This window comes from Gigantopelta aegis, chromosome 9, assembly GCF_016097555.1.
Source record: "Gigantopelta aegis isolate Gae_Host chromosome 9, Gae_host_genome, whole genome shotgun sequence".
NCBI lineage: Eukaryota > Metazoa > Mollusca > Gastropoda > Neomphalida > Peltospiridae > Gigantopelta > Gigantopelta aegis.
The window spans coordinates 18,585,806-18,601,597 of NC_054707.1; the positions used below are offsets into that span (position 1 = coordinate 18,585,806).

Consider the following 15,792-nt stretch of genomic DNA (forward strand, 5'->3'; position numbering starts at 1 on the left):
TATAAACCATGTTTCATTGATATAGGACTTATACATGTAGTTTGTGAAAAACTGATCTAAATGCAAAACTTTAACTCAAGTGTTGACACTGCCACTGCTGTCAGAAAAGTAATACATTCAGGGTTTTATCTCCTATGTTTCTAGACTCCAATAATCGGCACCATTCCACACCATTTCTTAATTTGGATCAATCAACCCTTGTTTTTAGTGTGCACAGTACCATGTTGAGTAGCTTCTTATTGGTAGAGATGGGGTTTTTTAAAACTTTTACATCAAGTACTGAATCGGACACAATTTTAAAAGTAAGCTGGGTATCACAGAGAAAATTATACTATCAATAGTCAACAATAATAAACTAGTTTGATGCAAATATACTCTGGTATGTTCTCTGTTGTATACTTTTACTGCTATTCAACTTCGAAAAGTGTTAAATTTTTATGCACTTTTTAATGCAAATATAGTTTAATATAGTGAAGAACCACCTCCATTACTAAAATGTTTTGGTTACATACGATATGGATCCGATGGAAAGTAGTTTTTTTTTCCCCATATGCTTAAACAACAGATCAGCTATTAAAACAATTTTTAAGTTGTTTCCCCCCCCACCCCCCCCACCCCCTCCTTTTAGGAGATCAAAAGCATTTATGTCAAAAGAATGATTCATAGCACATAGCATCAGTTTGTCTTGATGGATCCAATGGATTATGTTTCATTTCACAAGCACTCCATCATGGACTATTCAACAGAACCATTATGCGATACTCGAGGGAGGAGTGGCTAGGGATATGGAATGCACGGTTTGCATTCAAAATATATTTATGTTAAAAAACAGTCATGTCCATGAGCAAAATCAATTTGTGCTGAAGATCATTCTCCTGAAATGGTGCCAAGCAAACAATTACAAGAAGTTTTAAATAATGTTTTAGGTTTTTTTTATCTGCAGTGTTGAGGGGAGCTAGAGCAGTGTTTCTGCCTAAAAGAAATGGTTGGGTTTTGTGCTATGTAATTGAATGCAACCACAAACAGCAGGTATGGGGGACCTTCCCCAGATGGAAATGGGTTAAGTTTAGGGTTAGGGTTAAGAAAATCATACAGTAATGATAAGAGTAATTTTGTCAAGAGGTTAACTTAAAAAATATAAATCTGCAAAATGTTTTGGGTATGGCGCCATACCCGTTTTACTCTCTAGCAGAGACCCTATAGAGTTATCACTTACCTTTCCTGGCGAGGACTGAAAGGCATTAAAATAAGTCTAACTGACCCTGATATATCAACAGTCATGGTAGGACCCCCCCCCCCCCCACACACACACACACATGCTATCTTGTCTTGTAAAGTGTATAAAACAAAGTTTTACAACAAACTGGCCAAAATAGTAATAATGGTGATTGTATGTAGTAGTTGCAGATATTTTTTTAGACATGTGTGCAGGGGGAGGGGGTTTAGGGGTCGACTCCTCAAGAATGTTGTTGTTGTTTTTTCCCCCCCAATATATTTTATATTCACTAATCAGTGTTTCTGCCAGAAAGAAATTTTTGGGTATGGCACTATGAAATTGAATATTTACAATGTGTGTGCTGAATGAATATGGGGTATGGAAGGCCTCCCCCAAAAAGAAAATGGGTTAGGTTTAGGTTTAGGGTTAAAAAAAAATCACACAGTAATGATGTCATTAATTTTGTCAAAAGATCAACTTAAAAAAATAAAATCTTGCAAATAAATTTGGGTATGGTGCCGTACCCATTTTACCCTCTGGCAGAAACCCTGCTAGTTTAAGGGGGGTGGGGAATGCCAATTTAAGGAAATAAATAAAAAACCAAAGTTTATGATAAACTTGATATGTCGAAAATACCTCCACTGCTGATATCATGTTTCCAATGATAAACTTATTTTGTGCAGTCAGGTATTACAAAATCCCAATGTGTAGAAAGAACAGCATGCTATTTACTCAATTTAAAAAAAAAAAAAAGTGTATATTTTCACCAATTATGTACCAAATTTTCACACGAATACCCAACACGCCCAAAACACCTTCTGCGGAAGTTGCAGACGACTTTCAAACAGCATTGTGGGATTACAGTGCGGCACATTTTTGTCACGATTGTGCGCGATGATTCGACCACTAATTAGCATACGGTAGCCTAATTTTGAAAATATCTTAATAAGACACATTAACTTACATGCCTTACAAGTTTAAAAAGACTCCGACAAACTCCATTAATTTCATTGTTTCAAGTGTCAAGTCATTAGTGCACATTGATTTTTTTTTAAACATTTGGTAATTCTGACATACCATAGGCCTATAGTCTAAGCGAGGAAACCCCCAACATTTGTTCAATAAGTAGGCCTAGGCCTAGCAATGTATCTTTTATGTAGGCCCTATCCCCACAGACAGGATAGCACATAACTCGGTCTTTGATATACTAGTCGTGGTGCACTGGTTAGAGCGAGAAATAGCCCAATGAGCCCACCATTCATTCATTCAAATTATTTTCGTGCTTATATCCAATTAAGATTCAAGAACGCTGTCCTGGTGTTGGCCCACCGACGGGAATCGACCATAGACCGACCGCTTTACCACTGGAATACGTCCAGACCTTCAAAATAACGCAACCAAGAAAGTTTAACAGCAAAAAAAACACCAAAAAAACAAATGAATACAAAAAAATAAATAAAAAATGAATCTCTGGAACTTACGTGGACATGACCTACCCTAATTATTAATTTGACACAGTACGTAGCCTAGTGTACGAGACTAACCGTTGTATGCCTAATTGTATTCGATTAGACAGGGATTCAGGCGTGTCTGCATGTGAGGTAGGGTTTTTCGGGGGAGAGTTTTTTTAAGTCCAATCTGTTCCTGCTCAAGTCAGTTTTCTTTTTCTTCAACACAGAAGCATGTCTCGACCCCCATATAAACTTCACTATCCAGTCTAGACACCCTATCCACGTTAAAGTTCCTCAACAAATCTATAAGATTTGACCAACAGCTATTAGTTTTTTTGTTTTTTTTCCCTTTTCCCACTGTAGTCTGTAGTTCTACTTGAAATAGTTAATTCTTAACAGTCTACGAATGTAAATTTTCCAGACAAAACGGGGTGTTGGTGTTGGATTGATACAACAGAATTTTAAAAACCCCAAACTATATTTATTTAGTTCTTGAAGGCCCGGCGATCACTTTCAAGGCTAGTTTTAGGCTACATTATGTAGTATTAGAAGAAGAAGAAGAAGGAGAAGAAGAAGAAGAAGAAGAAGAAGGAAGACAAATTAAGAGTGTACTGACGTGTGAATGACTTTACTGGAGTAGCAAACATATATAGGCTATCTTGAGTTTTAAAACTACATTCCCTGGAATATTTTTTATTATTTAAGCATATAGAACAGAAAATCCAATTACGTTTGGTGCATATATGACGCCGCACTCCGCATTGGTTTCACTACGCTAACTTATCCAGGTCAAAAACAAAGCCATGATTTTGAAAGTGGAACACTTTTGACGGGCTCGTACCGATCTCGGTTTTCATTGGCTTATCACAAGTATTGAATTCCCAAACAAGAAATCACGTGAGATTTCGCAATTTTTGAACAAATTTAACTGTCTTGATTGAGGGGTCGTCTCATATCTCCAAAACATATTTATATCCATAGAGGTATGGTACAACGCCTTTCCAGGGGTCGGTGAGTGGGGGATTTGCCTTGAAATTTTGACAGTGGCCAGCTGTTGGCATACACGTTACATGTAAGGGGGTGTTACTAATTACGTAACGCTCTAGGGGTAGAGGAAGAGCGTACTGTATTCGATTTACGTAACATTTTTCAAGACTATATGTTATTTTTATTCATTACTTAGACCTAAAAAGGTGTTTTTTTGGAAATGCGCGGTCAGTCTAGGATCGATCCCCATCGGCGGGTATACAAAAAGACCATGGTATGTGATATCCTGTCTGTGGAATGGTAATATAAACAATCCCTTGCTAAAAAAAAAATGTAGCGGGTTTCCAAGGCACGTGTGCAGGGATTTCAGCGGGGTTGGGGTTATAGACTGTGTTGAGCGAAGTTTATATGGGGCCATGCTCCCCCCAAAAATCCATTTCAATTTTTTTTTAAGCTTGGGCAAGTAAGGGTTTCGACCTCCAATACTCTCTCCCTGCACATGCACCCGATTCCTCTCTAAGATTATATGTCAAAATTACCAAATGTTAGACATCCAACAGCATATGGAAGGAAGGATAGGATATGTTTTATTTATCGACGCACTCAACACATTTTATTTACGGTTGTATGGGGTCGGATGATTTATTAAATCAATATGCTTTATGTTTGATGTCGTTAACCCCCCTCCCCCCCAACTTTACCCTTTCCAAACGAAATAATATTTATTTGAATTTGTCAATTTTAACACGTAAAATTAAGAAGTGAAAACGTTCATTGTCTACTTTAGTATATTTTATTTTAAAAATATATACATGATTAATGTGTTACTAGTATACAAGCTAAACTTTGAAAGTTCTACTAACACTTTATAAAATATCAATTCTAAAATAGGAAGGTACGACTGTCGATAATACGTTGTCAAACCGGTTTTAACTACAGCGCAAGATTTCTCTTTTAATTTTTTGAGACGAACCCTACAATTTGAAATCGGCAAACGCACGTGTTAACTGAAACTAACAACAGGCTGTCGTTTGTGCTTTGCCGAGCTATGCCGGCACAGGCGACGAATCAAGCGTATACGTTTGACGATATCCGTTCATAGCGAACACACATGACTTTTTTAAAAGTGCATTTGAGCTTGTATTTCACATTTGTACATGATGTTATAATATGGTAACCAGATAATGTAACTTTAAAACAAGCACAAACAACTGAATAGGCCCACATTAAATATTGTCTTCTCTTAGCTATTTAGGTAATGACAATTAGGTGTACAATACTGGTAGTCTGTATCAAAAGAGATAGTATGGCATGACTGGTCTGTCTGTATTAAAACTATTCACAACAAACACTGTTAAAATTTTTAATTATTATATATACTTGCAGTCGATCAGGCAATGTTTTCTGATAGTATTCTTAGGCCGAAAAAAAGGTCGGTGTCTGGTCAGACCAAAGTTCCAGATTTCTTTTTCATTTTATTTTTTTATTTTTTATTTTTAAATTTTGTTTTTAAGCATGGATTGCACAGAAAAAGAGGGTATAGTTAGGGTGGGGGTTTTTACGTCTTTTTCATCTGCCTCGGTCCATCCTCAATGGCCATGGTGACCCCACCCCCTTTGCCTTGGTACCTTAAACATTTTCCTAAACAGTTGCACGAGGGGTTCTGTACAACCCACAGGTTACTCCTACAAAAATCGATATCATACCGCAGGAAATTAAAAAAAAAATCTTGACGCGCGAGGTCAAAATGGACGCGCGCGCTGACCAGAGACCAGAAATTGATTTTGTTTGGCCTAATATTCATCTTTTTACGACTAATATATCAAAGGCCGTGGGAAACTACATTTATGAAGGACCACAATTTGCTAACCAAATTAGAATATTATTTAGTGTGAGATTAGCAACCACCACACTATAAACTAGTGGTTCTTAGACTGTTTTACTTTTTCATCCACTCCAAATGAGCCGATATTTAACCCAACGTCCTTAGCCCAGGATCCAAGACCAGCTAAAGATGGTTGAGCACAACATCCATTACACAGTTACGTTTCTCGCGTTAGGCTGCTTGAGGGATATCTCTGGAACATTTCTATGATGATATATGTTATTAACAACAATTCATAAGGAATATTGGTCGCAGGAGCTGAGCAAATCAAATAAACTTGTTGAGATTTGCACCTAAGCCCACAATTAGAAAGTAGGCTTTCAACACTGCCACTCTACATCAGGGCTAGTGATGTTCCACAGGCATCCACCAAGCATCATAAAGTGACAAACAAACTGCGTAGTGGGTGTTGTGCTCGATCATTTACTAGCCATCTTTTCAGATTTGGCTCGTGGACTCGTGAAAAAAAAAAAATTCTCTATACTCTTTATTAGGGTCTCCACGAGTACTCGGGCACAGGCCGAATCTAGCAAGACTCGAGTCCGTTCACGGGACTCGAGTACCCGTGCCAGGAAGAGCACTCTCATTTAATTTTTTAACTACTCGAGTACTCAGGCACAGGCCGAGTCCAGCAAGACTCGAGTCCGTTCACGGGACTCGAGTACCCGTGCCAGGAAGAGCACTCTCATTTAATTGTTTAACTACTCGAGTACTCAGGCACAGGCCGAATCCAGCAAGACTCGAGTCCGTTCACGGGACTCGAGTACCCGTGCCAGGAAGAGCACTCTCATTTAATTGTTTAACTACTCGAGTACTCAGGCACAGGCCGATCAAGCAAGACTCGAGTCCGTTCACGGGACTCGAGTACCCGTGCCAGGAAGAGCACTCTCATTTAATGTTTTAACTACTCGAGTACTCAGGCACAGGCCGAGTCCAGCAAGACTCGAGTCCGTTCACGGGACTCGAGTACCCGTGCCAGGAAGAGCACTCTCATTTAATGTTTTAACTACTCGAGTACTCAGGCACAGGCCGAGTCCAGCAAGACTCGAGTCCGTTCACGGGACTCGAGTACCCGTGCCAGGAAGAGCACTCTCTTTTAATTGTTTAACTACTCGAGTACTCAGGCACAGGCCGAGCCTAGCAAGACTCGAGTCCGTTCACGGGACTCGAGTACCCGTGCCAGGAAGAGCACTCTCTTTTAATTGTTTAACTACACGAGTACTCAGGCACAGGCCGAATCCAGCAAGACTCGAGTCCGTTCACGGGACTCGAGTACCCGTGCCAGGAAGAGCACTCTCATTTAATGTTTTAACTACTCGAGTACTCAGGCACAGGCCGAATCTAGCAAGACTCGAGCCCGTTCACGGGACTCGAGTACCCGTGCCAGGAAGAGCACTCTCTTTTAATTGTTTAACTACACGAGTACTCAGGCACAGGCCGAATCTAGCAAGACTCGAGCCCGTTCACGGGACTCGAGTACCCGTGCCAGGAAGAGCACTCTCATTTAATTGTTTAACTACACGAGTACTCAGGCACAGGCCGAATCTAGCAAGACTCGAGTCCGTTCACGGGACTCGAGTACCCGTGCCAGAAAGAGCACTCTCATTTAATTTTTTAACTACTCGAGTACTCAGGCACAGGCCGAGTCTAGCAAGACTTAAGCCCGTTCACGGGACTCGAGTACCCGTGCCAGGAAGAGCACTCTCTTTTAATGTTTTAACTACTCGAGTACTCAGGCACAGGCCGAATCTAGCAAGACTCGAGCCCGTTCACGGGACTCGAGTACCCGTGCCAGGAAGAGCACTCTCTTTTAACCGCCGGTTACATAAAACGCTATGAGACATGGAAGGAAAACAAAAGTTGAATGTATGGAATAGCCTACAACACAATAGCATGATTTGACTTCCTGATATACGTGTACGTGCAATGCCAGAAAACCCAAGAATGTCTCTTTAGCATCCTATAGTCGCTGTCATTTGTTATTACTTCAAAATGTTTAATTTATAAGCACTTAACTAATAATCAGTGTCTTCAGTACTATTTAACAAAAAAACCTTTCTTTTGCATTTAGAAGTTACATTTGTAAATTTAGATGTTCTGCTCATCGATTAAATATTGAAACTGGTGTAACTCAATTACGCAATCTTGGAAGATATTTGATCCAATCTACTATACTAAACGCAGAGAACTTGCTAATTAACTCTAAACTGTGTCCATCCTGAAATTGTTCTTTCACTTTTCTATTTGTTCCTAACCTATTACTACATCTTTTACTAATTAGTATAGACGCAATACCATGTTACATGCATATATACACATTTGTCTGATGTGGTTGGTCTTTTTTTGTAATTATGTAAATTTATTATGTAAAAGTATGTTTATGCCTATAGGCAAATAAATGAATTGAATTGTACTTACTAAAATGGATACCTCTCTCTAATTAACATTCATTGGAGTCTTAATTAAAGTTCGAGTAAAGAACACACGTTCTATTTATAAAAAACCAATACCATTTCAAAAATATAACCTTTATTCTAAATGCATCTAGGTAAAATTTAACAAAAAACATTATTTGAAATTTTTTAAATTATAAATTAATTTTTTTCACAGTCCATAACAAATTACCTGATTTAATGTTCAATATATTTACACTTTTATAAAATGTGCCTTCCGCAGTTTTAATATGTCTCCTACATTCTGATAACCAGGCTATGGCACTGTCATGTGAATTTCAACAGGCACAGAAATTTACCCCTTCACCCGCCCCCCCCCCCCCCCCACCCCCTCGCACTTCAGTTCCACGCGATAACCCACTGTGCGTACAGTGAGTTGTTGCACAAAACACGTGAACATTTCTGGTCTTGATTCGTATCCAGTATTGGTATATCCAAATAGCACAAGATAATGAAACAAACTGCATACGATTTAGCATGAAATAATGGTGTTTGTTTTTTGTTTTAGCAACAGATAATTTTGTCAATGGAGTAAAACATCTCCATTAATTTGAAACTAAAATCATCTGTATCACACCAGCCGAAAATGTACCGTTATATTTGAATCGTTTGAGCAGTTGCGTCCTCGTTCTATTCAGCACATTATAAATAATAGTATTCAAATATATCATTTACGACTGCCTATCATTATCGTTCGTTTCCGAGTAGCTCCGAAGATGTGTTGCTACCGTTGGTTTCTCGCTGTAAGTCCGAATAAACTGAGCTTGTCCCTTTGGTCTCGAACTGCCCAAGTACTGAGCCACTTTCAAATTGTTGACCGGTTCCGACTGCCTCTTTTCTTTCAGTCTTTCGGAAAGCTGCTTCCGATCTTCGACGATTGGAATAAGCGCCATTTTTAGCGTGTGTTTCTCGTTTCGTTCTTTGCTCAGGATACTTTCTAACTGTTCACACTCATCCTGCAAGCTGTTGGTATGGTGAATAAGCGTGGGTTTCAGTCCCACCTCGACTTTGTAGTCACCTTCTGCAACATCTCTCTGGTATTCGAAGGTAGCGAGTTGACGCTCGACCATGTACCGCTGCAGACGATTTGCCTGAAACAAGACCTTCAGCGAATCATATTTCTTCTTGTTCTTTTCCTTGATCGCGACCACCACCTGGTCCGTCAAGCGATCTCTGTCTTTCCGCAGAAGCTCGAGCTGCTTGTGGAGGTGGCTCAGCCTACCGTCAAGGTCTAACAGATTCATGTTCAGGTCACTAGAACGCTCCTCTCTCTTAAGAAGATGCTGGAGTTCTCCCAGACCCGTATCCAGCTCCGTCTCGTGGGTTCGTATCCTAGTCTCCAGTAACGAAAGACGGCGAGTAATATGTTCCTCCAGAGAAAGGATCTTCTGCAGCTTCAGGTTCAGGTCCTTGGTCCTCGTGTCATCCAGCTGCAGCCAGCGCCGAGCCAGCCACGCCGCTTTCTGGAATTTGCACAAAATGTCCGGAACCAGCCGAAGCAAGTGTCCAAGAGGCTCGTCGTTGTCTAGATCCTGCACAAACCGTTCACTATCCTGAGACAAGAAATCTGGGTCAATGGAATCTTCCAGATCCAAGAGGTAGTCCAGCTGCTCTTTAACAAAGGACAGGCGGGTCGCCAGTTTGTCCACCTCGCTGGTGTCATAGAGGGTCTTAATATCGGCAAACTCTTTGCTGAGGAGCATCAAAGCTGTCTTTGACTGCATCTTTTGACGGGCAAGGCATACAGCGTCGTCGTCCAGTTCCTCGGAATTGTTACTGTCCCACGTCTGACTGCTGCTTGGAGTGTCTAACGAAAAATGGCTGGAGAATTTAGAGAGCGACGAAGTCGAACCCCTCCTGTGATCTCCGAAAAACCCGCCTTCGTAGAAGTACTTAAACAACGGGTGGAAAATCCGCTCAACGAAATTACTATTCAGCTCACGTAAGTAATCCAAGTACTGAAAGAACCAGTGGAAATATTTGATGCACGTGTCGCTGGGGTCACGTTTCTTTTCGTCCTTTTCCAGAGCTCTGCGAAGACTGGCGACAGAGTCGATCTTTAGCCACGGTTGGAAACGTTTTGAGAGAGTTTCGATCATGTTTTTCATGGTTTCCACCTTGTAGTTGCTGCTGCTGAGAAGAACCTTGTCCTCGAATGCGTCCACCTGCTGGTACATAACCTCACTGCGGTACTTCTCATCCAGCATGAGGAGTCGGAGCTGTGTAGAGAAGAACAAGACAAAACAAATGATAAGGTAGATTAAATAAAAGAAAAGGACTATTTGTTTACTGACATCTCAATGCATGTTAAACTATGAAGGGAGACGGAGTGAGAAAGAGACAGGGACAGACAGAGAAAGACACAGAGATAATAGATAGAAGGAGAGACACACACAGCGAGAGAGAGAGAGAGAGAGAGAGAGAGAGAGAGAGAGAGAGAGAGAGAGAGAGAGAGAGAGAGAGAGAGTATTTATCTATCGATACCTCAGTATGATTTTAAACTATGGGTATTTGGTGTTTAACACATTATCTCGATACTGAGTAGATAATGAAAACCACTGTCGCCACACAGAATGCTCCTACTGAATAACAGATCAGGAGTCAGAGCATCACATTTCTATTTCTCATTTAAAGACATTATTAGATAGATCTGGGACCGGTGTCGGTGGCGTCGGGTTAAGCCATCGGGCATAAGGCTGGTAGGTACAGGGTTCGCAGCCCGGTACCGACTCCCACCCAGAGCGAGTTTTAACAATTCAGTGGGTAGGTGTAAGACCACTACATCCTCTTCTTTCTCACTAACCACTAACAACTATCCCACTGTCCTGGACAGACAAGCCAGATAGCTGAGGTGTGTGCCCGGGACAGCGTGCTTGAACCTTAATTGAATATAAGCACGAAAATAAGTTCAAATGAAATGAAAGATAGATCTGGGTCCTGCAGACCTTGTTCATAAAACGTATTGTGGTGGCAATTTAGCCAGTTAACTCTTTGTAAACACTGTTCATATGTTAGTAGTAAAATGTGTTGTTGTAACCCGACTGACTCGGCCATAATTTATTGAAATATATAGAACAATAATTTTAAAATACTCAACGATTGACCCATTATTTGGTCTTATAATATTTTTGTTGTTGTTGAAAAAAATTTCAAGACCCAATTACATGCAAAACATATTCGTTTTTTTCAAAATGGGCCCAATACTACCAAGAGCTTAAAAAGACATGGTCCTTGTGACAAAAGAAATTTAGGACAAACAAATGATATATTACCTGCAATTTTTCTGCAGCCCACGTTCTGTCAAACTGAATAGACCTGAAAATAGAGAGAAAACAAAAACAATTAAATATTTTAGAGTACATATTAGTTGAAAAACGTAAGGTACTTTTCTGTGTCTATCATCTTCTTCAGTTGCTGGGGAAATCTAAAGAAAAACATAAGTCTTCTTTTGTAGTTGTTGAGATTGTCCCTTGATCTTAGCGATATATTTTTAATACAACAAATCCGAGCTCTATTTCATGTAAAGGGCTCCCTTTTGTCTCTGAAACAATGATTCAAACTTGTGTAATTTAATACTTATTCCTAGGCGCAGTGCTATGTATATACAGCTTTTTGTCTGCAAATTCGTCTTCAAACACTTGCTATTTCTCGCTCCAGCCAGTGCACCATGACTGATACATCAAAGGCCTTGATATGTGCTATCCTGTCTATGGGATGGTGCATATAAAAAAATCCCTTGCTGCTAACCGAAAAGAGTAGCCCCTGCAGTGGCGACAGCGGGTTTCCTTCCTCAGTATCTGTGTGGTCCTTAACCATATGTTCGACACCATACGTAAATGAAATGTGTTGAGTGCATCGTTAAATAAAACATTTCCTTCCTTAAAACACTTGCTCTTAAAAATCGTATTCCGGACGGAACAAACAACGATCCTTATATATGAAATGCCCACCTGCCACCCCTGAAAAAAAGATATCTACTTCCGTTTGCTATCATTCAAACCCCATGCCCCACTGATCCAAAACTGAAACCTGATCAAACCTCTTTATCTATTTTGGATGTGTCAGTGGGCCCATTGGGCTATTTCTCGCTCCAGCCAGTGCATCACGACTGGTACATCAAAGACCGTGGTATGTATTATCCTGTCTGTGGTGCATATGAAAGATCCCTTGCTGCTAATCGGAAAGAGTAGCCCATGAAGTGGCGACAGCGGGTTTCTCTCTCAATATCTGTGTGGTCCTTAACCATAATATGTCTGACGCCATATAGGTAGTACTATACCAAATAACTTCCGGCTGGGTCAAAGTTCGAGGTGCACCCAACTTTTGATAGAGAAGTGAACACCACAAGTCCTGTGATTGGTTAAAAATGTGAGTGTGTTGGTTGTAAAAAATAATAGTTTCATCTGGGTAAAATAAATGTGCAATTTTATTTCATCTAGTACCAATGTGTCAAGTAGCCTTGTGCTGTAAAAAAAAGTACTCGAATTTTGTGCGAAACTAGGGTAGTCATAGACGCTACCCGTTATCTCAGAAACGAGCAGCTTGACCCCCATTGTTTTCTGATTCACTTTAAGTGTAAGGGGTGGTAGTATTTATATCCGTGGCGTTTATGTCGGTTGATACGTTGCAGGTAGGAGTTTTAGCCGCATATGTTACTATTGTCGTCTATGGGATTTGATTTGGTAGTATACACCCTATAACCGTCTTTCTTTCTATTTTGGATATCTTGTTGAGTTGTTTCGAGCATTGTTAACCAAACCTCTCGAGTACCCTTATCGCTGGACTTTGCTACCAAACAAGTATTATTAATGCAACGTTAAAGTTTTATTCAAAGCAGACCGAGATATGCATAAATAGAGGAAATTTCCGACATTACACAGACATCACTGTCACTATTCTGGAAACTTTGGCATTCAGTTATATCTCTTGTGCATTTCAATACGTCTCTTTGTACAATAGGTTTGTGCCGGTTCAGTTTTATGCACTAAACTGCATGATGCGATTTAAAGGAAAAGAAAGGATGGCTGTGTTACAGGGACCAGTACAACAATGCGATTGTTGTATAATTGGACAAAAGCACACTAAAAAAGATCTACAGACGTGATTAAAAAGTGAAGAAGAAAACCCCCCATTCAAATTCTACTTGTGCACAGTAGCGTAGCGTGGGTTGCCAGCGCCCGGGGCAAGGCAAGTATTGCGCCCCTTAACCAGTGGACCGTTAGCACTCCCCAAGTCCCTGCCACCAGTCCAGAACTTTGCTCCCGGAGAAACCGCCCCGGTGGCCCCGCCCACTCTACGCCACTGCTTGTGCATTGTGCAAGTAATGCATGTAGACGGCATTGTGTATTCGATATTATCTTATTGGTTGTTATGTGTCGTAACGGAACGAAGGACACAATGTTTGGTAAAAAAAATTCGTGAACCTTTCATGGACTACAATTGTACTTTGCCATATAATAATTATTTCTAAATGTACAACGAAACACAATGATAATGCAACTTATCTGCAAATAAATAAGCATATATAAGACTACAATACTAGAACACTAATAGGTCAAGAATATAATATGCATATTAAGATGGATCCAGTTTTGGAAACATTAAAACTATGCAAATATATCTTTTTTTAAAGACAAACACTAACATAGCCAAATTTTGTTTTGTATTGGGGGGGGGGGGGGGGGTGACTCAAGAAAACCCTACCCTAGTAGTTCCTATCAGAACAGTAAGACAGGCTAACATGTAAGGTGGAGGAAAAACAGATATATTTTTTGGGGAAGCATGGTCCCATGACTCTTTTCTGGTATTGGATCACTAGCCATGTATTAAAATACCTGTTTACAAAACAAAATTGACTTGGATTTTTTCTTAACATAGATCAATAAATGATATGTTTGCGACTGTAGTTTTACTACACGTAAAACAAAAACAGTAGCAACTACCGCCAGGAAATTACAACCATGATTGTTTTAAAATATCTTAATCGAGTATTGTAATAATAATCATTTATTTTAACTGCGGTTTAATTTAATCAAAACATATTTTCCTGTTCTATGAGCTTCTTTTTTGTTAGTAAGTTTTTAAAAAACATTTTTTTTTATAAAATAAATTCTTTAAAGGCATACTGTCACGGATTTAAGGACGCATGTCCTAATATATTTGTAGTAAATTCCAAATATAAAAATTATTGTCCTAACACGTATTAGAAATATTTTATCAGCCTCTATATCATTTATCGCTAAACCAGGCTTGATCACGTAAGGAGGGGCGACATGGGTTGGCGGGCACCTGAACGTCATGCTGGATTTATGTTATTGCAGATAATGCGAAAGTATTTAATTTCATTTTGTACACCACCCCACTGAATATATCACTTTATACGTTTCTCGAACAATCAGTCTTTTGAATGATAAAACAATTTTATTTTCACAGCAATAATTTTTAAAAAGTTTTTTACTAAGTAAACAGTTCAAGGCAATATTATTTTTACAATAATAATTATTTTAAAGTTTTTACTAATTAAACAGATCAAGACAATGGAACTCAGAGCCACCATTAAAGGGACATTCCTGAGTTTGTTGCATTTTTAAAGATGTTATCGACTAACAGATACTTTTTAACGATTGTAATTACATATCAAATATATTCTCCTCCATAACATATCAGTGGCAGTATATTAAACGTGTTTCTGGTCGTTCTGATATTTGTACTAGAGTAAATTTCATTTTATATCCTAACAACATTTTTTCGTACGTACGAAATTATTTGAAGACAAAATCCAGTTTGGGCTTGTTACAAATATTAACACGACCACAAACACATTGAATATACAGACACTTATATTCTGAACAAGAAAATATATGTAGTATGTAAGTTTAATCGTAGAAATATTTTTCAGTCGGAAACATTTTACAATGCAGCAAACTCGGGAATGCCCCTTTAAAGCCAAATTGGGATCATCGTTTAACACAGACAGAGCTTAATGTCGTCATCTGAATGGCTACTGTCTTCTTCCGTGGTGTTTTCCAGCAATCACATTAAGTACTTTGACGTTATATCTGTATCTATTTGTAATGTTTGTTGCCAAATAAAAATATATTTTAAAAATGAAAAGCCTTTGTCTGGAGCAGAAAGATGAATTTTAAAATACAAAGCCCGATTTTGGATAAATTGGTTTTTTTTTCTATTGTATTACAATTTTTAAAATTAAATTAGCTGTTACTTTTTTTACGTGTATTAAAACTACAGTCGCAAACATAATTTATCGATGTAAAAAGTCAACAGGTCTTTTTATGCATGGCTAGTGATCTAATACCAGATGGCGTATAAACACTTTTATAATATTTTATTGGACTCGAGATTTTTAAAATACAAATTTACCTTAAAATGGGAAGAAGAATTAAACTTCAGATATCATGATGATGATTGGAAAATGATAATACAATACCTTTTTGCTGCACAGATAGTACAGAATTAAGATGGTTTCAATACAAGATTATTAATAGAATATTGCCTACAAATACGTTTTTACATAACATAGGATATATTGATTCATCTATTTGCTCCTTCTGTAAGCATGAAATATCGCCATTAATACACCTGTCTGGGGAATGTAACAACGTCAGACAAATTTGGGAACAGTTAAAGCCTTGGATGCAACAAAAATGGTGTAATAATGAACTTTACAAAAGAAAATATAATTTTGGGTTTTAAGACGTGTAACAATGATCCCATTAATGCTATTACATTAATAACTAAACGGGTTAATATTTAAAAGTCATTTGAAGGGTTTTATACCAG

At 38.8% G+C, this 15,792-nt stretch overlaps 2 protein-coding genes across 4 annotated transcripts in view; both read right to left on the bottom strand.

The window, feature by feature from the left end:
- Window positions 1-2,049, bottom strand: part of LOC121381998 — a 28,763-nt gene extending 26,714 nt beyond the window's left edge. The window contains exon 1 of one of the 2 annotated variants that reach the window (XM_041511463.1): window positions 1,995-2,049. The gene's annotated coding sequence lies outside the window, so the exon portion shown is untranslated. Of the gene's footprint in view, window positions 1-1,852 lie in introns of both variants that reach the window. The other variant, XM_041511462.1, reaches the window with a different exon arrangement.
- Window positions 2,050-8,058: 6,009 nt separating this feature from the next.
- LOC121382370 overlaps window positions 8,059-15,792 on the bottom strand; it is a 30,858-nt gene continuing 23,124 nt past the window's right edge. Inside the window, exons 2-3 of one of the 2 annotated variants that reach the window (XM_041511956.1) lie at window positions 11,265-11,307; window positions 8,059-10,211 (exon numbers count right to left, since the gene is read on the bottom strand). In XM_041511956.1, the coding sequence (XP_041367890.1) occupies window positions 8,664-10,211; window positions 11,265-11,307 (1,591 nt within the window). In that variant the 3' untranslated portion in view covers window positions 8,059-8,663. The remainder of the gene's footprint in view (window positions 10,212-11,264; window positions 11,308-15,792) is intronic. The other variant, XR_005959159.1, reaches the window with a different exon arrangement.